The sequence below is a fragment of the Thermobia domestica genome, chromosome 7, assembly GCF_964235325.1.
Source record: "Thermobia domestica chromosome 7, izTheDome1.hap1.1, whole genome shotgun sequence".
Taxonomy (NCBI): domain Eukaryota; kingdom Metazoa; phylum Arthropoda; class Insecta; order Zygentoma; family Lepismatidae; genus Thermobia; species Thermobia domestica.
Window position 1 is genome coordinate 2887519 of NC_137460.1, and position 23140 is coordinate 2910658.

General features: G+C 35.9%; 1 protein-coding gene across 2 annotated transcripts in view; it reads left to right on the forward strand.

The window, feature by feature from the left end:
- LOC145689831 (discoidin domain-containing receptor 2-like) overlaps positions 1-23140 on the forward strand; it is a 1126884-nt gene that overhangs the window by 1066097 nt on the left and 37647 nt on the right. For both annotated transcript variants that reach the window (XM_081764050.1, XM_081764051.1), the window contains exons 15-16: positions 1062-1253; positions 8727-8819. In XM_081764050.1, the coding sequence (XP_081620176.1) occupies positions 1062-1253; positions 8727-8819 (285 nt within the window). The remainder of the gene's footprint in view (positions 1-1061; positions 1254-8726; positions 8820-23140) is intronic.

The window sequence follows — 23140 nt, forward strand, 5'->3', positions numbered from 1 at the left end:
TGTATTTTGCCCTCTTGCTCTGATACCTATACCAGCAGTCAGACATAACCGTCCTATAACACTTACCGTACTTATAGCGCAGTTTGGAAGTCTAAAACCTTGCTATATTGGAAAATATTTTGGTGATCTACGTGCAAGGTGCAATGAATAATAAGCGAATATTTATATACATGATTAATAGTTATGATTTGAATATCAACGTGATAGATAAAATAGTGAATAGAATTTAGATGTAGGGTATATAGATGATGAATGTAATTTATTTATTTATTCAAAAATATTCACCTAGAACAGAGCGAAAAAGTTCCGAATACTTTGGATGCTACATAATTTTTAAGTATTAATACATGCATTTAAATAATATATTTACATGGTAATGGTAATATATTTAAATACATATGGTAATATATTTACATGGTAACTAACGAGAATATAAGGTAACAAAAATGATGGGTGCAATGGTGAAATGAAAGGAAATGAAATATCAATTCAGTTTCATGTTCTACAGTTATGCCAGCTAGGCTAAAGGAGATGGTGATGATCAGAATGAATGAAATGTTGGAATGAAGAAAGTGGGAGGAAATAGGATAAGAACCCTGAGAAAACCCACGCACACGGTGTTTATCCACCATAAAGTTCACTTGATACGACCTGGGATCAAATCAAGGACCTATGCAACAGAGGTGATCTCTCTACCACTGAGCCACCTCGCACCCGATGATGAAAGAATTAGTGGAAAGAGAAATGTGGGAGGAAATGGAAACACCACGGATATGATGTTTGTCCACCACAAACTTAATTGGCTGGGGATCAACCAGGGACCCCATGTATCAGAGATCAACACTCTATTACTGAGCCACCATGTCCCCCAAGGGTGTAGAGCTTACTTATGGGGATATAACTAAATTGATAGGTCTAATGGTAACTAACCAGAATGAAAGGTAACAAAAATGATAGGTGTAAGAATAACTAATGAAACGACTAACGCGAATAATTATTTGGAGTGTCGTTTTTCAGTAAGGAGTTACAACTACAATATTAATTGTATTTGTTGTTTACAGACAAGAATTTATCCGAGAGACCAGCTGGCTGGCAACCCTATCGGATGCTAATCTGGCGCGAGTGATTGGAGTTTGCAGCCAAGACGACCCCCTCTGTGCCATTATCGAGTACCTAGACCAGAAGGATATGCCTCAGTTTCTGAAGCAACAAAGTCGGCAAAATGCCAACGACGGATTCACGACATCCCTTAGGTAAGGATTACTGCATTTGTATTACTTAAGAAGTCTTTTGTTATTTCTCCATTCCACGGTTTCTGAAATGCTAAACGCCTACTGTTCTTACGAGAGAATTACAGTAATGGCATTCGTTTGTACTAGAGTTTTGGATAATTTAAATTGTTTCTTTAAGAGTTTTACAGATATAACCGTAAATACTGAATTTTATAAAATGCAACAAACAAAAATAGGAGTTATTCTATGTCAAACCAGGCCCGTATCCACGGGGGGCAAGGGCGGGCCGGCCCCCCCTAAACTTTGGCTGGCCTCATAAAATTTCACGGTAGGCTTGTAAATGAACTATAATATGGTGATGAAGTATAATATAATTGGGTCGGGTTCCCCCTAACTTCTACCGCCCCCCCCCTAAATTTTTGGACTGGCTACAGGCCTGTGTCAAACCACAAGCATCAAGCATGCAGATCTATGGCTATTAAGGCATACAGAGAAAAATTTCAGACATCTTTTTTTTTTTTAACTGTAGTTTTTTTTACATCCTTTTCTTACAATGGTTCAAACGTGTTCTCAAATATTGAAACTTTAACCCATCAGCTGCCGTGATCGCCATTTGGTGATCATATACTTTAACCAGCCTAGTAACGCCATCTGTGTGTCTAGGAGAAAACTAAGATGTTCACTTCTTTCACAGGATGTCGCCTGTGGCAGGGAAAACTAAAGTGATCACGTACGTGCTTTGTATTGAGCACGAGTGCTTATTTTCCCGCTCCACTCTCTGATATTATACAACCACTTAATTTACATGAGAATGAAGAATTTATAGGCCTAAATTGATTGTATATAAGGGCGTTCACCATGCTTTCCATTTTACCCATAAATAGGCATTTTAAAAAGTAACTAGCCTTTGGTAGTGACTCGGCCCACGGGCTCGCGTTTCTTATCTAGCGGCCATTATATCAACAGTGAATTTGTTCTTCATATTTCCTGAACCTGCCCATGCGGGGGCCAGAGTTGGCGTGGGTCAATGAAAACTTGACCCACGACCCACTGACCCACCACCCACCGTGACTTACGACCCACCACCCACCATGACCCACTCTGACCCACGACCCACCACCCACCGTAACCCACTCTGACCCACCACGACCCACCACCCACGGCGACCCACTCTGACCCACCACCCACGATGACCCACTCTGACCCACCACTCACAGTGACCCACTCTGACCCACCACCCACCGTGACCCACCCTACGTCCTCGCACCTCTTGAACCCACAATTCTATCGTTTCTTTTTCTATGTCAACTATCTAAAAGATAAGATTCCAAGAAAACGCCCATTTAAATAGCATGGAAATTTCTGCACCTCCCTTTAGACCCATAAAAAATTAAAAATATTCACTTTTGGCAATCTTCCTGTGGGTTAGTTTCGGAAGGCTACAATCATGCCAAATTTAATCATTGGAGCCCTACAGGAAGTGCTCAATAATTTATGTCAGATCATGTTGTTTTATATATAGTTAAGATATTTTTGATAACAGAAATATTATTTTATTTTGTAGTATGATTTGTTTAACTTTGCTTACTATTATTTTGAAAAGAAAGCACTTTTTTATTCTTGAACCTTTGTGATTTTACAATAGAATGATTGATTCGAAGGTTTCACATCAACTTGCAGAGGTGTGATAGCTATTTCTGGAAACAGTTTTTAACGAAATTAATAACATCGCTTTCGCGTAGAACGTGGGTCAATCAACATAATGCCAGTGGGTTTTCTTGGCGTTTCTCCGTTCCCTTCACGCTTTCTTTTCACCAAATTACTTCACAATCCACACTTTCATTAACCATTCTTCTACTCTAGCCTACATAAAGCTCCTTTGTGGCTAAGCGGTTAACGTACGTGCCTTTTGCTTGAGAGACCCAGGTTCAATTCAAAGTGGGAGCTCATGTAGTTCGGGTTCCACAGTGGTACGTTAATCAGTAGCTCTACGTCTCACATAGTCTCGCTGCTGAACGTGAGATTAAACTCAAAATCAAAGAAAATCAAATCCTCTATCCTACAAGTTATAATCGTGGGCATGTAAACAAAGATTTCAAGAATGCGAGTCAAGAAATTAACATGGGATCCCATTAAAATTTACTGTAACCTAGTTTTACTGGATCCAATTCAAATTTATCCGCGTTTTCGGACAAGAGTCAAGAATATTAACAATGTACCGACGACAAACTCTATGTATAATATACTGCTTTCTGAAACTAATCCAACGCCTTATTGCATGTTAAGGAACGTGATACCTAGGTAGTTAGTGATTTAGAAAAAAAAAAAACTCCTTCTGAAAGTGAGTTTTCCCAAAGCGAGCGATAAATGTACCCTCTTCGGGGCCTTTTTACTTTACGATCTGACCCACATTGATGCAGCGAGAGGAGTGGGGCTATGATAGCATGTTTTATGAACAGACTACGAACGTTGTAGTGGTTATATAAGGAAGCCATAAAAGAAACCAGTTACAGGGCCGGGGGATGGGTGGAGGGGGGCCGACAACGAGAAGTGAAACCGAGAACGAAATTGAAAGCGATCGACACAAAGTGTCTTTTTTTTTAAAAAAAAAAAAAAAAAGTTGAGAACTAAATAAAAAGAAGAGTATAATGTTGGTGAAGAGATGCTAAAAAGTTCCGAATGGAAAGAAGGAAAAGAAGAATTGAAAACTCATATATCGTCATACTTAATGGAAGACGTATGAAATTGGTTTATCATGATAACAGAGCATATAGTAAAATATTACATGTGAATTTCTTTCATGAAATTTTCTGCCAACCTAACTAGAATGAATGTCGTAAATTTTGAAGTGATATTTGACTCCGATAAAGAAATTCTGAAGCAGCGGAGATCACAGGATGGAATATATACCAGTCAAATGGTAGAACTGCTGTTCGGTTCCTCGCGGTGAATTACTTTTCAAACAAGCTAATGCGTTCTATTACATGCATCTTTAACGTTATGTTATGGTATCCTGCCAAACTAATAACTCGATTGAAGCTGCCGAGACAAGATGGTTCAGTAGTAAAGCACGGTTCGATCGCAGATCTTGTGAAGTCGTGGTGGACAATATGAAATGAAGTTTTACGTCTCATGATTGTGTATTTTAGACTAAAGGATACGAACTAATGAAAGTTAAGGAAAGAATTAATGAGAATGTGTGAGAAAACGGCAGAACCGCGAGGAAACTCACGGATGCGAAGTTGTTCACCACATGTTCATTTGGTATGAAGTCAAAGTAAGGACTCCTAGCACCACAGGTGAGCACACTACCAGTGATCCACTGTTCCCCTAGTGGGCAATATCGTATCAACTCGTTTTACGTATCAACTCTTCAACTCTCGCAATGCTGTTCTACACGACTGCACATACAGTGTCCTAAGCGTGGCGAATCGTAACACCCCTTGTTACACCCCACTCGTATACTTGTATTCGACTCAAACAACTTTCACCATATTGCACTGCCATCCAACTGTGAACTTCGGTTGGTTTCAACTTTTCAGCTAACAGAAATCTAATGAAACTCCGCTACTCCACGTTGGTGCAGACCTGCAAGGATACCGCGGACCGCCATCTTATTCCACTAATTCTCAGGATCTCGTACACGAGATAGGCGTGCCAGACCAATCTGATAGTATTAGGACACCACCAAAAATTAACAAAGAAGCACAAACTTTGTCGAAAGTTTGTATTTTCTATAAACATTTCCTGGTTATTTAATGAACGGACCTTGTACTAACATGTAAGCAACAATTGAACTTATGCATTTTGGTAGTTAGTTCGATTAAAATCAACCACAAAGATACTATTATTTTATTGTGTAAGTTAAACCGAACTCATCTGATTTGCATCAAGCTTGGCAAGGTGGTAGACCTTGATTTGCTACAAAATCTTTTGAAATATTATAGTTTGCAGATCTTTAGTTGCTAAGTTATACATCAAATAAAAATCAAATGAGAGACACAAATCGTATTAACTTTATCATTTTCGGAATTTGTGCTTATATCATCATCATCATAGGTATTCTGCCTTTATTGGCAGGTCACTTGCCGCAGCTGAGAAGCTTCCATGCTCCACGGCCCTCCGCTAACCTTTTCGTCTTCGCGTATGATCTTTCTGTTTTAATATCATCCATTAATTGTAGTCTCTTTCGCCCCCTCCCTCTCTTTCCCGCCACCATACCCTCTAGGACGTCTCTCATGATACAATCTCTTCTTAGGCAATGTCCCAACCAGTTTCTCTTCCTCTTCCTAATAATATCTAAAAGTGTTCTTTTCTCACCCACCATTTCTAACACTCTCTCATTCGTTTTCCGCTCGATCCAACTAATTCTTTCCATTCTTCTCCACGCCCACATTTCGAAGGCTTCCAGTCGATTTTCGTCACCTTTACGTAAGGTCCACCTTTCCGCCCCATACAGTACAACACTCCACACGAAGCATTTTATGAGTCTTTTTCTCAACTCTTTGTTCAAGGTCCCACAAATCAGACTTTTCTTTCTTTTAAAGGCTTCTTTCGCCATTTCTATCCTTGCTTTTATTTCACGTTCGCATTTCATGTCATTACTAAGAACACTACCCAGGTATCGAAAACTATTCACTTGTTCTATTTTCTCCCCTCCTACTTTTATATTTGACACAGACCACTTCGTTCCAATCACCATGGCTTTTGTCTTTCTAACATTTATTTTCATCCCATATTCTTCAAAGCCCTTTCTCATTTATTCTAACATTTTATTGATTTTCTTTTCAGATTCTGCAACAAGCGCCATATCGTCTGCAAATCTTATACATCTAATCATTCTACCTCCTACCGAAATGCCATCATCATCATGTAGGCTCTTTTTTACTATTTCTTCTAGATAGACATTAAATAGTGTTGGCGAGAGGTAGCATCCTTGTCGAACTCCCCTTCCAATTGCACTCTCTTCCGTCAGTTCTTCCCCTATCCTAACACTTACTTGTTGGTTCATGTATAAGTTTCTTATACCAGCTTATATCAGTGTGCTTATATCAGCTAATCCAAAAAATATTGCAATGTTTTGCTGTCGCGAGTGGCCTGATACAACGACATGCGTTGTCACCATTATTATTCAACTTTGTTCTGGTGTACGTTGTAAGGAAAGTCGAAGATAGAATCAGTGCCTAGAGCTAATGGCACTCACCGGGTTATGACTTATACTGATGATGTAAATTTAATAGGGGATGATAGGAGAACAATAGAAAGAAATGTAGAGGTCTTATTAAGCTTCTTGCAGGAACATGGGTTTAAAAATAAATGCAGAGAAAACTAAATACATGAAAGTTCTTTGGGATCGTAATACTGCAAATCATAGTTGCATTAAAATATCAAATAATATTTTGATCAGGTGGTCGACTAAAAGTATGACTTCCGTGTTATTATTTAGTTCAAAATCTCTTGTCGTCGCGAATTCTGTCGAGTAATTTGAAGCTTAAAATACATAAAACGATAATCATGTTTGTTGTTCTGTATGGTTGCGATACATGGTCGCTTACTCTGAGGGAAGAACGTAACTGAAAGTATTTGAGAACAAGATCCTAAGATGACCATTCGAAGCCAAGAGGAACGGGAATGGGGAATGGGAGGAACTTCATAACGAGGAGCTACATAAATTATCCCTTAACCAAATTGTTAGGGTCATCAACTCTAGGAGATTCAGCTGAGTAGGGTATGTAGCCAGAATGACAGAAAGTAGGAATGATTTCAAAGTTTTAACTAGAAATGCAATCGGAAGACTATCATTAGGAAAAATTAGACGCAGATGGGAGGACAATATTAATAAGTAACTCGCAGAAATAGGAATACAAAGTACATTCAGTTGACTAAGGGACAAAAGCTAATGGAGAGCTTTCGTGAACGTGGTATTGAACCTTCAGGTTTCATAGGCTATACAGTTAGCTCGTTAGTTTTGCTGTTGATGATTTTATTTAATAAACCAAACGCTTACGCTTTTATGTCCGTTCTCAATTTTGATAGAAGGCTAATACATGGCACAATAGTTTAGTACATTGTAATATTAATATTTGTCGTGTTTAGGGAGCTTTCATCTGTCAATATGTGTTTGAATGAAACGTATGTATTTCTTAATTCTTTCTGTCAAACAAACCGTGGTAACAATTCAGAGTTCAGTGTAACAAGGGAATAAAACTGAAAGCTCATAAATAGAATATTGCTTTCACTGTTTATTTCCAATGAGTTTATTTATGCAGTAAATCCTGTCTTTAGTTATTAAATCATTAAATTAAAATTGTAATCATTCATATTTGCACTTTGGGATTGTACAAAAACAATGACAACAGTTTCATCCAATAACAGTCTTTGTGACACATCCATGAATAGTAATGAATGTGTGACACAGCTTTTACTGTTTTTACGGCTTTAGTTTCCATGTAGAGGTACTCATTCCTTTTGGTTGTGATTCGCACCAAAGCAGGGGCGTATTTAGAGTTTTCTTTCGGGGTGCTATGTAAAATACGAGGAAGGAGGGGGAGCAATTGCCTACCTGAGTTTGAGAATTAAATATATTTTAATCGATTGGCTACTAATATACTAGGAAAAAAAACGTGAAACTCGTGTCATGGAGAATCTTACCCGCTCCTCCTCAGGCAAATCTGAATCTCAGGAAAAAAATAGAAATATTCAGTTTTATCTGTGTACGTTTTTACCTGAAAGAAAATGTTGAGATAAGTTGAAACTGATATATACTGATTGTAGTTTTAATGGCAAGAATTGCAGACTGGTGAATCTTTTGTGATATGATACACACAAAAATTTAGCAGTGAATCTAACCTTTTATTCTATTCATAGAAGAAAAACGAAGCATCCTCTTGGCCTACCTAATTTCCTAGGCTACTTATTCCCTTCTCTTGATTTTGTTTACCTTTCTTTATAACTAAACGATGTAAATATTAATTTGCTATATCTAAAGTCCTGTTATGTTGATATCCGTGCAAGTTGATGTGGAACACCAGTTTCGCTTATCAGCTTCTCTTAGTTTTGGTGTTACTGACGACGGCCGACTTGAATCACAATTAACATCGGCCGAAAGTATGATAGGAGAAACGAAAGAAAGTAACAACTAAGAAAAAGAACCAGAAGAATAGAATGGACGAAAGAAAGAAAAAAGAACACAGTGCTTACATGGAATGAAATTTGACAAATACAGTATTGTTTCTGAACAAAAAGCATAAGAAAATGGAAAGTCAATGAAATTCTTAGAAATGGTAAGGATTATTGTTGCACGTGGAATGCAAAAAAAGTAACAAATTTATTTTCGGGTGGGGGGCTTGAGCTCAATAGCCCTTCCTAAATACGCCACTGATTGTAAGTTTATATTAAGAGTAAGGAAAGCCATTAATGTGTCATTGTAAATAATAAATAAAACGACAATATAACGTATACGACTTATTATTATTATTTTTTAATCTTTTGCAGTTACGGATGTTTAATTTATTTAGCAACTCAAGTAGCATCAGGAATGAAATATCTGGAATCGCTTGATTTGGCGCACAGGGACTTAGCCGCTAGGTAAGTATTAAATGTTTATCCCATTCTTAAATTTATGCAATAATTCATTTTTTAAAGTAGAATTAGTGTCAGCAACATTAGTCAGTAGAAAGGTATTCATTAAATCTTTCGCTAACCTGAATTTAATGAACATACTTCAGGATCTCGATTCAAAACTTACATTCTGCCTAGGCAGAAATTATTCTCTAATTTTCTTCATATCAGAGTGCAAATTTCAAAATGAAATTTTGTATACTGCATTAAACCCCCTACCCCAATTAGCTTCTTGTCGTATTACTGAATCGTTTTTAGACATTATTTATCGTGTTGATACATTACGAGCTCTGCATGTCTTCAAAACGTAGTCATAGAGACGCCACTGAATTATTCACATAATGACGAATTCACCGAAATCAGCAAGAGTGTTTTGGTAATAATTATAAAGATTTGTAGCATTTGTAATTTATGATTTTGTTTAAGTGTAATATTTTCTAAAGATGATACATACAGTATGTTCATTCCACTACTTGTTTTATTGTCATTCACTTGCCTTAATCACCATTTTCCTTTGCTTAAAGGGTTAAAAGAGTTAATTTTTATTTCCTTGTTAGGAATATGTGCATCACTGTTAGAAAAACTAACAACAATACATACAATCTGCTAGTTTAACAGTACACGATAATCTATTCTAGAAGAACAAAAATAATGGGAAAATTTGCCATCAAGCATTCTAGAAGAACGAAAATAATAGGACACTTTGCCATCAAGCATTCTAGAAGAACAAAAATAATAGGACAATTTGCCATCAAGCATTCTAGAAGAACAAAAATAATAGGACAATTTGCCATCAAGCATTCTAGAAGAACAAAAATAATAGGACAATTTGCCATCAAGCATGTTATTTTGTTCACCTACGACTGATATGTCTTAGTCTAGTGTCACTTGAACATCCGATTCAAACCTAGTTCATTCGATAAACATAACAATAATATGTTCATACACAAAAAAATTAGGTGCCATGGGCAACGGAGTAAGTCCTTAGGGCCCATTAACTCTGTTAGTATAAAGAAAATCGTAGACTTGCAGTGAAATAGCTATTGTATGAACACTGTTCGTTAGAAAGTCATGGTTTAAATTCCCTTCAGCATATAACAAGCATTCCAGAGGTACTATGTATTGGTTCCCATAACGTACTTGAACAGGGAAAATCGGGATGTCAGGAAAATTCCCTCCAAAAATTCCTCCTATAAAATTTGCTCTCCCTCTGGAGTGGCCTCGGGTAAAATCACATTATCCAAATGTATGTCGAAAAATACTATAGAGGTTAGGAAATGGGTGTACCACGTTTCTTTTTGATAGACGGAATAGATACGAGGAGAAAGGTTGTATACCAATACGCTCTGCACATACGAAACCGAACCTATGACCTTACTTGTAAAGCGAACATAATAGGAAAAATGTAAACGCAGTACTATTTATCCTTACATTAAAATTTGTACCGCATTCTCTGTTGAATGAAGCAAGCGTTTTAAACAGCAACTGTGCTACAGTTGTATTGGGATAAACCCACGTTATTCACCAACACCCCCACACATGCTCTTTTGTTCTTTATTTTGTTGTTACGGTGTCGCGCTATAACCTCTCTTTTATCTTAATTATGTACCTTCTATCCATATACATCCTAGTGTTCTTCAAGGTACATTTTAATTGTACTCCTACCAATGTGCGTCTTACCAGGAGGGATGTGAGGAAAATCCATCTTTGAAGAATTGGATATCTCCCGTAAGTTTTGAACTTCCTCATGTTAAATTTCTCGGACGTGCACTTTGTCCCCTCTGTAAAATATACTTTAATTCGCATACTGACTCCTATCGGCTCCGGTGTCTTTTTAGAGGACGTACAACTTCACAATGGAGCTTTTGTGGAAGTCATTTTTGCAACTTATCTCCAGTTTCCCTCTCCACATACCACGAAACAATATGCGTGATAACTTTTGAAACGTTTACTTTATTCTACAGAGGATGTGGTATAATCATTGATATCAGGATAAATAGTACTGAGTGTACATTTTTTATATTATGTTCTCTTTATAGATCAGGTCATAGGTTCGGTTTTGTACGTACAACCTTTGGTATACAACCTTTCCCTTCATATCTATTCCGTCTATCAAAACGAAACTTGGCACATTCGTTTCCTAACCCCTACAGTACTTTTGGAAATAAATGTGGATTATGTACTTTTAGCCGGGGTCACTCCAGAGGGAACCAAATTTGATGGGAGAGATTTTGGAGAGAATTCTCCCATTATCTCAATTTTCCCTGTTCAGGTAAGTTATGGGCCTTAATATATAGCACCACTGGAAAGCTTGTTTGTTGCTAAAGAAAATGAACTATAAACCATGACTTTCCGATGAACAGTGTTGATGCAATAGCTATTTCACTGCTAGTCTACGATTTTCTTTATACTAACAGGGTTAATGGGCCCCAAGGACTTACTCCGTTGTCTATGGCAGCTATTTTTTTATGCATGAACGTATCTTTATTATGTTTATCGAATTGACTAGGTTTGATTCGGACGTCCGGATGACACATTCACGTCAGTTTCTTGCCAGATCTATAAATCCTAGAACTAGAGTTGTCATCTCTTTCCCTTGATCATTCCATCAAAGCTATTGAGCTATTGAGCTGACATCTGTTACCTGCATAATACGATTATTGCCAAATCTTTGAATATATAGCGACAGTAAAAGTTAACAGCTGACTAAAGAGAGAATTTTAATAGGCAATTTGTGTACTATAAAGATGCCTTTGTACTCTACTGGGGAATGATTATGGCACTTTCTATACATTTTAAAAATTATATCATGCCTATTTCTTCAAACTTTGGCCTCCTTTCTGCGGGAAAAATTATTAACCGTTTTTATCCAAATTTTCTCAATTTATTACATAAACCAATTTGCAACTTTTGCGTTCTATTCTCATGTTTTTGATTTTTTCCACCCACTCTACTGTACACGTAGTAATGGCCACGATACTAGATTTGGGGCTATCACTACGTCTTGAGAAGATGTAGCGAAAAAGTCCTTTCTCGTCTCAAAAAGTATATTTGTGTGTATTGGAAGAGCTCTGTCTCGTCAGGAGAATTTGATTTAATCTCCGTTTCGTTTCGTGTACAGCACTATATATACGTATTTCATTATCAGCCTTCCGCTGGGTAGTGTTCCGTTTGTCATTCCTTCCCTAGTCAATGCCATGATTCCTATATATCTTATAACATGTCAACAGACTTGATGACTCTAACTGTTAGGAAAAATGCCCATCTCTCTTTCTATCGCTTCTCGTTTTGAAAGACAATGGTACAGATAAAATACTTTCTTAGGATACTCAAAAGGCATAAAACAAAATAGATTCTCATTATCTAATTCCATTTTCCGTTTAGGAATCTTCATTTTGAAACCAGAACTGATTGTAAATTTATGTTACTATCACTGAGTTGAGAGATAATAGCGAACTATTGACAACAGACGAACGGACAGAGCTGTTCTTTGATATTTTCCTCATCTTTACGTAAAGCATAATGTGGAAGTAAAAAAAAAAAAAAAAAAAAAAAAAATGCAATGAATGGAACTAAAATTGAGTAACTTTCCATTGAAGTCCGTTTCTGTCGGAAACAATTTCATCACTTAATTTATTTTTACGTAACTCAAATGTATTCGTTTATAAATGTTCTTCCTCCAGATGAGCACATCAAAGCAAATCTGTCTTTTTACCGCCTTTTCTAAGATGTTTATCCAGCTTGCGTACAGGAGAGGATGCCGCGCGAGCTATATGATAACCATTCATCCATCACTCATACTTCAACCGGTTATTCCCGCAACGGAAACAGTGTGAAGAGATAGCATTAAAAGCTGCTGTCTATAAAGAAAGAAGAAGACAAGGTTTTCTTTTTATTTATTTATTTATCTGTTTAAGAAACCCTCGAAACATTACCAGTGAGAATGGTAAGGAAATGATCGAAGAAATCATGGATAACTTTTATTTATATACTCTATTACAGCCTACTAACTAGAGGTGAAGGAAAATGAGGAAAGATCTTAAGGGTCTTCACTACAGCGAAATTAAACTACCGCTAATTTTAGTTTTTCTGTAATATCTTCAAAACAAATAAAAATATTCAAAAAGCAGAAACGTAGTGAACTAGACAATACGATTTTGCATGTGATACCGTTATCACAACTCATCTATCTGCTTTCATTTACACTGTAGATAGCTTTAGCGTTTTCTTTTGTAAGGAGGAGGGTTCTGTAAATAACGGCATACAAAAACGGACAGATAAGTTGTGATAACGGTATCACATACAAAATCGTATTGTCTAGTTCACTACGTTTCTATTTTTTGAATATTTTTATGTTTTGAAGATATTACAGAAAATCTCTAAAATTAGCGGTAGTTTAATTTCGCTGTAGTGAAGACACTTAAATCAGGATGGAAGATCATAAAAGTTGCAGTGAGACAGCCCGATTTTGAAGTAACAAGTAACAACACTAACTGTGCAGTCATCGGCAGAAACCCTTTCCATTTGATGAAATTAGTTTCGTAAAATAACTTTAGAATGGAAGGACGATTTGAGTGCAGTTTCCAGTAAATTAAAAATAATGCAATTTTCTGTACGTCTCTGCCATACGACCGTTATTCTCGAAATAAATTTTAGCATACGGAAATAACTTTTGTCGCTGACTGTACAAGAATCAGATCGACCACAGACGGCAACAATTGTTTGCAATGCATAAAAGTGACAATATACTTAAATTATATGGTGCAACCCTCACATTACATTGAAAACAATAACACTGCATTATTATTATTATTATTATTATTATTATTATTAGTATTAGTATTAGTATTAGTATTAGTATTAGTATTAGTAGTAGTAGTAGTAGTAGTAGTAGTATCAAATGCCATGCTTCTTAACGCATGGATTATTTTACGAGCTACTTTTTTCGTGTCTCTTTAATATGTAATTAATGCAAATGTATGCATATTATATTTTTTGTAATAAGATTCCGCGTATACTAAAATCTTGGTTTTCCTGGAAATGAAATCTTTGAGTTTTACGTCCCACGGTTATACCTTTTGGGCTAAAGGAGACGGTGATTATGAGAAATGAGTGAAATACTGGAATGAAGGAAGTTTGAAGAAACTGGAGAATCCCGAGCTTTCATAAATAAAGTATATTTTGTAGGCCTTTGAATAATGTGTTTTAAAATATAATAAACATTGTTTTGAATGGAGTTCTGCACTCAACTGGCGGAAATATGGACACTTCGCAAAAACAACTGGAAATAGTTAGGAACTTTAAAATGTGTGTGTCGAGAAGAATGGATAAAATTAATTGCTTCAAGGATTTGACTTGATTTTTAGTTTAGCATCTTTTCAGAAGCGAGGCTATATGAGGCGTAGACCTACAGCTTAATGTTAGATCCTAACCACATGAGCTCTCGACGTGAATCGAACTGGGTAGCTCTTGAATCAAAAATGAAATGCTGAGAATACTAAGTGGAAAAGATCAACGTGTCATTTAATTGAAAAAGAAAACTGATTGGAATGTTGTCTGAGAAGGAGTCATGTTCTGTGAGCTATGGTAAAAGATAAGTTGGAAGGAAAAAGGGGGAGAAATCAAAAGAGGCTACGATTGATGGATTGTGCTAACACAGATATTTGCAACGTTAGGATTGGATTTAGGAATTAATTCGAGACTGAAGAACACATAAGCTTCTCAGTATGTGACAAATGTTCTGCTGAAAGTGGCAGAAGTATCTATAATGATAGCTTATCTAGGAGACGGTAGTTAAAGCCGCCCCATCTCAAAAAGTTTTCTTCTTTATTGGAGTCTGCTTTGTCTCATCTTATCACGAAAATTCTGTCTCTGCTCGTCTCGTGAGCCTCCCGCTATATGACGTCGATAATGATTAGTAGTAGGTGTCAGTGGTTGTACTGTATGAAGGCTCTTGTTTGAAACAACGAATCGCGCAAAGTTGCCGCAATTAATTGTCTCGTGTGAAAGGAGACTAAGACCTGCCGTCTTTATATCGATGAAATAGAATTTCAGTTTTTTTTTTATCCAACGGTTATACTCAATAGGATAAGGGAGACGCATGATTATTGATAACGAATTAATTATTATGATGGAATAATTGGTAGAATGAAAATAAGGGAGGAAGTGGGAGAAACTCGAGAAAATCTATAGACACAATATTGTAAGCCACAAATTGACATGGCCTGGATTCGAACCAGAGACCCCTCGTACCAGAAATGAGAACTCAACCCCAGAGCCCAGTGCCCCTTTATTGTCGATGTTTGATGAACATTTCTAATGATATATCATACGGATGAGTACATGATATTTTCTTTCACTCAGCCGTACAAAAGCAAGTAACTGCATGAGAGTTACTGTACATAGAAACAGGGGCGGATCCAGGACTGACTTCTGGGAGAGCGGTAGGTTGTAATACTGCTACTTAGAGCTACTTTTAAGAGCTCCAAACTCCGGGATATGTTTTATTTACGATACATAAAATAAGAAAATTTCCTCTTCCTGGGGGGACAATGGTCCCCCCAGCCTTCTCTGGATCCGTCCATGTATAGAATCACAAACATAAAGTTTCACTTGTTTAAACTCACTTTCTATTTATTTATTTTAATTTTTTTTATTTTTCTCTTCATATGTATTGTTTTCAATTCTAAATTATTCGTGAAATTAAAAATAGTAGACTGAACTAAAAGTAATATCTATTTTGTTTTCGGTTACCATTTTAACTGTGGATATATATATATAATTTTCAATTTAAAGAGTGACAGGAATGGCGACATTCAACTGTCTTTAATTTTGAAATTAATTAGTATTATTATTCTGTGAAGTTGACTCCTGAGGGTTCTGTTACGTCAACGTAAAAAAAAAAAAAAAAAAGTAAAATCAATAGGTGAAAAGAGATAGATACAGAAATGAAATTAAACAATTATATACACAGTATATATATATATATATATATATATATATATATATATATATATATATATATATATATATTCATTATTTTTGTAATACAAGAAATGTGATATGACCGAGTTATTTACTGCTAAAATATACATCTTTTTTAAAATTATTACCTGTGTTAAGTTCCATATTTTGCATTTTATGTCATCCATATATATATATATATATATATATATATATATATATATATATATATATGTATCTTTTTAATTGTGTCTAAAATGAGATATTTTTCAGCTCTCTGTTGTGCGTTATAAATCTCTAAACATTCAAACTACATCGTTATTATACTGTGTCCTGTTTTATATATATATATGTACTTTGTTTTATGTTAGCGGATTTTAGAATATTAATTAGTATTACGTTACATTTAATAAATATGATCAATTTTATTGTATTAATAACTATAAACATACAGTATTACAACCTAACTTTATGAATAATTAAATTCACCGTTTTTTATGTTTTAATGACTCCATAATTCTTTAACTTTGAGGCCAATTTTGGTGTGGGAAACCCTTGTTCGATCCCCGTCCAAATAAGTTTGTGATGGACGATATCGTGTACGTGAGTTTTCTTAGGGTACTTTCGTTTCCTCCCACTTTCTCATTCCATTAATTCATCCATCATCTTTCACTTGCCTTAATGAATCATCTCACTTAGCCTAAAGAGTATAATCGTGTGACGTTAAACTGAAGGATTTCATTTTATTTAATTTGACAACCCTTGAAGTTATCTTTCAGGACAGTATTTGAATACACATGCACTCAATCTTTTTTGCAAAAGGGACCGTGGTGGCTCAGTGGTAGAGCGTTCACCTCTGGTACTTGGGGTCCCGGGTTCAAACCCTGCTCCCGCCAAGTGAACTTTGTGGTGGACAAACACCGTGTGCATGGGTTTTCTAGGGGTTCTCCCGTTTCCTCCCACATTATTCATTCCACCATTTCATTCATCTCTCATTATCACTTTCTCCTTTAGCCTAACCGGCATAACCGTGGGACGTAAAACTAAAAAATTTCATTTAATTTTTTATTGGAGAAGTTAATGTCAAAAAATCCCACTAAATAGGAGTTTTGCCCCATAAGTTGGTATCACTGATTTGAAGTTGACGACTACCTATTTGCAAAAAGTTTCTTCTCTCGCATGTCGGTGAAAGCCCCTTAAAAAAGTTATTCCTAAAAGAGCAAAAACATCGATACGAATTCCTTAGTTTCCACAATTATCGACAAAAAAATTAACGTATTCTTGCCAAACATAACTTGTCTGCTTCCAGTATTACTCCAAAAGATTTAGAAAAGCATCTCATCTGCTTTAAAAATTTTTTTGTTGATTCACTAAGCAAGTTATTCATTTATTGTGCTCAGTGTGAATGTTACGTATAGGTCAAACCAAACTCAATATTAAAGCCTGAATTAAAGAACACATTAGACAATCATAAAAGTCATAAGAAGAGGGTGTATCGGGATCAGGGCCGTGCCGTGGAAAATCAGCGCCCGGGGCGAGAGTATACGACGGCGCCCCCATACGTATATTCCAAGCAATGTTTCCTATCTTTTTCCTTTTTTCTTCCGAAATTTTCGCCCCCTTACTTCGGCGCCCGGGGCCGTCGCCCCCCTCGCCCCCATTGTCACTTCACATAAAACAACATACATGTAACATAAAACAGGCTAATGTGATAGGTTCGGGAAGAAAACAAGAACAATAACAATGAGAACAGCAAAGGCCCTAGTAGCAAAGACAACTTGCAAGCCGCTTGTGTAGGCTTGAATTTCAAGTCAGCCAACTTGCATCCAGCTTGATTGTAAAACGTGTAAGCATGCCGCAAGCTGGATTCCAGTGACGAAGTTACGTGGATTCAACCTTGCATTCAGTGTTCCATTCAAGCTTAACGCAAGCGTTGTACAAGTCAAGTCAAGTTAATAGCCAATGAACGACCAGTGATGCTACGACGCTCTGCCGAATGGTCTAAAGCATCACGTGGATGTGGAAAAAAAAAGGCAGATTGTGTGAAAGCATGCGTTTCAAATGCAAGCGTAGAAAGCCAAAAGTCAAGCACGCGCCAAGTAGCCGAAAGCTTTCTTGCTACTATGAGGGGGATTCAAAAATCATTCTTTATTCATAAATATAAACCGAACTTAAATCTGGATACTAAAAATAGTGATAAAATCTGGTTACATTCCTATGATGTGGACTTTGGGTATGGCAACAGTGAAGTAGCATAGACACAGCTCTTCTTCCAACTTAAATCTTTATTTCTTTTATTCACTCTGCTCTGCTCGTAGTTTTTAGTAAGCACCTCTTACGTTATACTTATTTTGGTGATATGTATACCTTTTTCCATACCATATTACTCTCATCCATTTTTATCCTTGTCACCTGACGAAACTAGCTTATTATTTCTATACGTTTGAAGAATATTTAGTTTTCGAAGGAAGGATATATTAGTAAGTAACCATCGTATCTTTACTCATAAAAAAAGTTGGACCTGAACTTTTGATACACCCTGTATAGAGATTAGAAGATATATTTATCTTTTGTCCCACAGACCTCACTTATCACATAAAAATATATCGCGGAAGTAACTTTGAAAACTACTGTTGAAACGCTGATATCGTATGTTCTTCGGCTTTCGGTGTTTCTTTTGATACCAAAAGTGTTAATGAAAATGTAAATTCATTATCCGTATCTGGTTAATGGATTTCAGTTTCAAATACAAAATTATAATACGGTAACCACAAAATGAATCCTAGAAACCCTTTTTTATATCAACTCTACAAATTCACACATGAAAAGAGTATGGACTATGATTTCTCATATATCTAGGATATATAAAAGGAAAGGGTATTGAATATGACAAAAATTTCATTTTGAAATATTTTTCTTTCTTAGGAAACAGGGATTGAATAAGAAAATAATAATAATAAAAGTTTGTGTGAAGTGAATGAATGTTGCAATATCGACGCCGTCGGTTATTTACGTACTTCGTAAGAAATCAAGAAAATAAGAATTACTGGTGCGAGAAAGTTTTTTTCCAAAGAAAACGAAGAAACGTTGTAGAGAAGAGTATTGTACGGTAAAAAGACGTCTCCACAGCAACTAAGCAGCAAAAGGAAAAATAAAAAAAAAAATAAAAACTCTTTTCGTAAAGTTATCTACCAACATAGGATATAAGATAAAATATGGATAAACCCTAGCATCCTTCGTCACGATGCACAGAAAAGAATTGGTAATGCATTAATGATTATAGGTTTCCATAACTAATTCTAGGCAGCAAGAAAGTTTCAGAGAGATGCAATCTAACTTATTCTATTGACATCCTTATGTTCAAGGCAGCTTCATATTTAAAGAAAATTGCACACGGGTATGAGAAATTTTCTTAAACATAGAGGTGCAGCTGCAAGTATAGACGTCACAGTTAGGAATATGTGTGTCACTGTTAAGGCAATACGTGTCACTGTTAAGGCTATTCGTGTCACTTTTAGCAGGCAAGTAGCCAGGATTTCGTGAAGGGGGCAGGGTCCATGTCATGAAATACTGTGGTCATCACACCAGGGGCTCGATCACTCTAAACTATACATTTTACTGAAACATATATTGGTTCGTTTAGCCATAATTTCATAACGTTGGTGGTGGGGGGTGACATGAAATTCTGAAGGCCCAGGAGCTTAATCAATCTAAACTACTTTACTATCAACATATATTCGTTTGTTAGGACAATAAAATGAGAATATGTTGATATGTATTTTAATAACAAACTATGGAGAAATCTCGAGTAAAATAACAAAAAAAAAAAAAAAAAAAAGAAAAAGAAAAAAAAGAAAAAAAACATTGAAAAGATTTTGCAATATTTTTACGTTCTTCCTCCGTTCATTCAAATATAACAATTTTCCTTTCATTATGACCTCAACTATTATAAAAAGTACATACTCAATAATGTCTTGTAAAATATTTTACAATATCTGCGTTCCTTTCTCTATTGAGTCAAATGTTAACACAACTTTCTTTCCACATAAATTTTTGTTTTTAATATTCCGTCAACTACTGTCTGTTCAAAATGACGGGTTAAAGGAGCAGTAGAAAATTGTTTTTGAAAACATGTTTGATACTGCAAGGATGCGATGATGAAAAATTACGATAAAAAATGTACACGCTGTTACACAACGGCACTATAATTTCGGAAGCTTGAAATCTCCCTGAATAGTGGCAGAAATTCTGAGAATTCCGTAACTTTTCTAGAAATTTCAAATTTTCTGACTTTTCCGCTCACCTTGCCACCATGTATTGCAAGTAATACAAATCTCATCATAAGAAAGAGTAACGAAAAGCTTCCTGTAGGTTTCCATTTCTAACACTGATCTTTCTTTTTCTCATTTAATTTTGTTTCATCCTTCCTTAATTTTTTCATTTTTGGTATCGAAGGCAGGGTCCGGATCCCCTTGGTTACGTGCCTGCTTTCGGAAGTATGTATGTCACTGATAAAACTATATGTGTCACCGTTAAGAGTACGTGTGTCACTGTTAAGACTATACGTGTCACTGTCAGGAGTATATGTGTCACTGTAATGAAATACTTTTAAGGCTATACGTGTCAGTGTAAGGAATATGTGTGTCACTTTTAAGATTACAGTGTCACTGTTAGGATTATATGGGTCACTTTTAAGCCTATACGTGTAACTTTTAGGAATATGCGTGTCACTGATAAAACTATATGTGTCACCGTGAAGAGTACGTGTGTCACTGTTAAGACTATACGTGCCACTGTTAGAACTATATGTGTCACTGTAAGGAAATACTTTTAAGATTATACGTGTCACTGTTAGGAGTACGTGTGTCACTTTTAAGATTATAGTGTCACAGTTAGGATTATATGTGTCACTTAAAAGCTGTACGTGTAACTTTTAGGAATATGCGTGTCACTGATAAAACTATATGTGTCACCGTGAAGAGTATGTGTGTCACTTAAGGGTATACGTGAAACTGTTAGGAATATGTGTGTCACGGTTAAAGCTATACGTGTGAATTTAGAAATGTGTATGTGTGTGTCACTGTTAAGACTATACATGTTACTTCAGAAGTATGTATGTGTCAATTAAGAGTATACGTTTTACTCTTAGGAGCATTGTGTATCAGTTAAAACTAAATGTGTCATCGTTGAGAGTATGTATGTTACTGTCAAAAGGTTAACCCTTTATTCAAACCACATAAGTCACTCAAATTGGCGATTTTCTGTTTCAATATTTCTTACAGTAGAACACAAGCAGTAAGGAATCGCGAGGATTCAGAGTCCGAGAACGAGACTCTGTGTTTGATCCTATTACGCTATTGCAACCAGCAGTTATAGATGTACTATTTGAAGTTTCAGTATATTGAATTCCCATAGTTTGGAAAATTACGGTAGTTTCATACTGTAAAAAGAAACTTAGTTGTTATTATCAATGAATGACACAATTTTTAGGTGTTTATTTTTATTTTTTGGTGTTTCCTTGAAAACTAGGTATGAGATATTTTTCCCTGGAGTATATTACTTTGTTTAAGCCGATATGATTTATGGAATGGTATATTTCTTATCTTTAACCCCTTCAGTGCGTAATTTTTAGACGTGAGCCGCTGTAAAAAGTGTAGTTTTTTTTTTTTTTTTTTTTTTAGAACTTTGGAATTTGTTACCTTTTAATAACTTTTGAACCTCTCAAGCAATCACAATGAAATTTTCGGCATTATGATCTTTGTTGCTTCTAATTAGCTACTATAACTTGTCATTGTTGTATTTATGGTTATCATCATCATCATCATCATCATATGGTTAGGCCCAATTTTTCTGTGTGGTCTCTTGGGGTTCCTAGGTGAGCGCAAACTCGCTAAATATTGTCGGGAATAACATTACTCAGACTATGAGCAAGTATATTCGCCATACGCAATACAAAATAGCCAAAGCAAAATGAAAGCGTATATATGCGCCATCCGCAATGCAGGTGCGTTTTGAAGACACGAGTTAACTCGCCACCCACACTGAAGGGGTTAAACTACGTTATACTTAAATAACAAGTAGGACAGTGCCTTAATGGTAGAGAGCCTATCTCTGCTGCTTGGGGTTTCTATTTCGATTCCAGACCAAGTATGTGCTGGACAACACTATGTCCGCGGGTGTTCTTGGGGGTTCTTCTGTTCTTTCCCACTTTCTCATTCCACCAATTCTGCCATAATCATTCACTTGCCTTAATCATACTCTCCCTTAGCCTAAAAGAGATAATCGTTAGACGTTGAACTCAAAGATTTAATTTCATTTCTTTAAATAACAAGTAGGAGCGTCATAGTGTACACCACGTAAATGAGTTTGATTTCATCTCCGGGAGCCAAACTCCTTAAAACTAAACTTTACCAACCTTAGTCTTAAATATAGAATTTTTCCTCAAATTAAATGAAACATGCTTTAAGATGGATGTGGATTTGAAAGTAGAAAATATTTAAGGCTTTAGATTTGTCAAGTAAGAAATTAATTTTATTTTATCGTTGTATCCCCACAAACAGATTAGTATTTTGTATCCTGAGTATTATACTAACCCGCTAATTTCAACAGTATTGCGAGTAGTCTAACAACAAAGAATGATACATATAATTAATTCCATAGGAATACATGGAAACTAATGTTAGATTGTCCATATCTTGGGATCAATTAGATGAATCGTCTCCATGAAGGAACTCGATTTCTAAGTATTGATCCGAAAGTAATGGTCTCAGTGCTGAAATGGTTGCTAAACTCTAATTCAATTAATTAAATAAAGAGTGAAAAAAATGAAATTATTAATAAAATCTTTGCCTGTAAGGTCTAAGGGAACTAGTTTAAGTTAGCTCTACAACGTCTACTTTTCTTTTTACTAAGGGATAAAATTCAATAAGAAGTTGGCAACATTGCCTATATCCCCTTTTAACCAATAAAGGGTGAAAAATGTACCCGAAGAAACCAAAAATGTTAAAACGAAATATACAGTAGTAGTAGTAATATTAACAACAACCATCAGTATTTCTGGCCATGTATTTTCCCGCGTATGACTCTCAAATTGGATAATCTGACGAAAAGAAAGAGTAATTAGTGACCATATATATATTTTTTTCCATTCTTGACTTTATGACGTCATCAACCATGTCAGTTTGAGAGACCTTATGAAAAGCTCTGATGGGCCCTGTTACATACTAATGTCCGTGTTCTGTTATGGCTGCCGTTATATATACACTACATAATGTGCTCGAACAGTGTAACGACTTGAGCCTACGAGAGTGAGAAAACATTTAAAA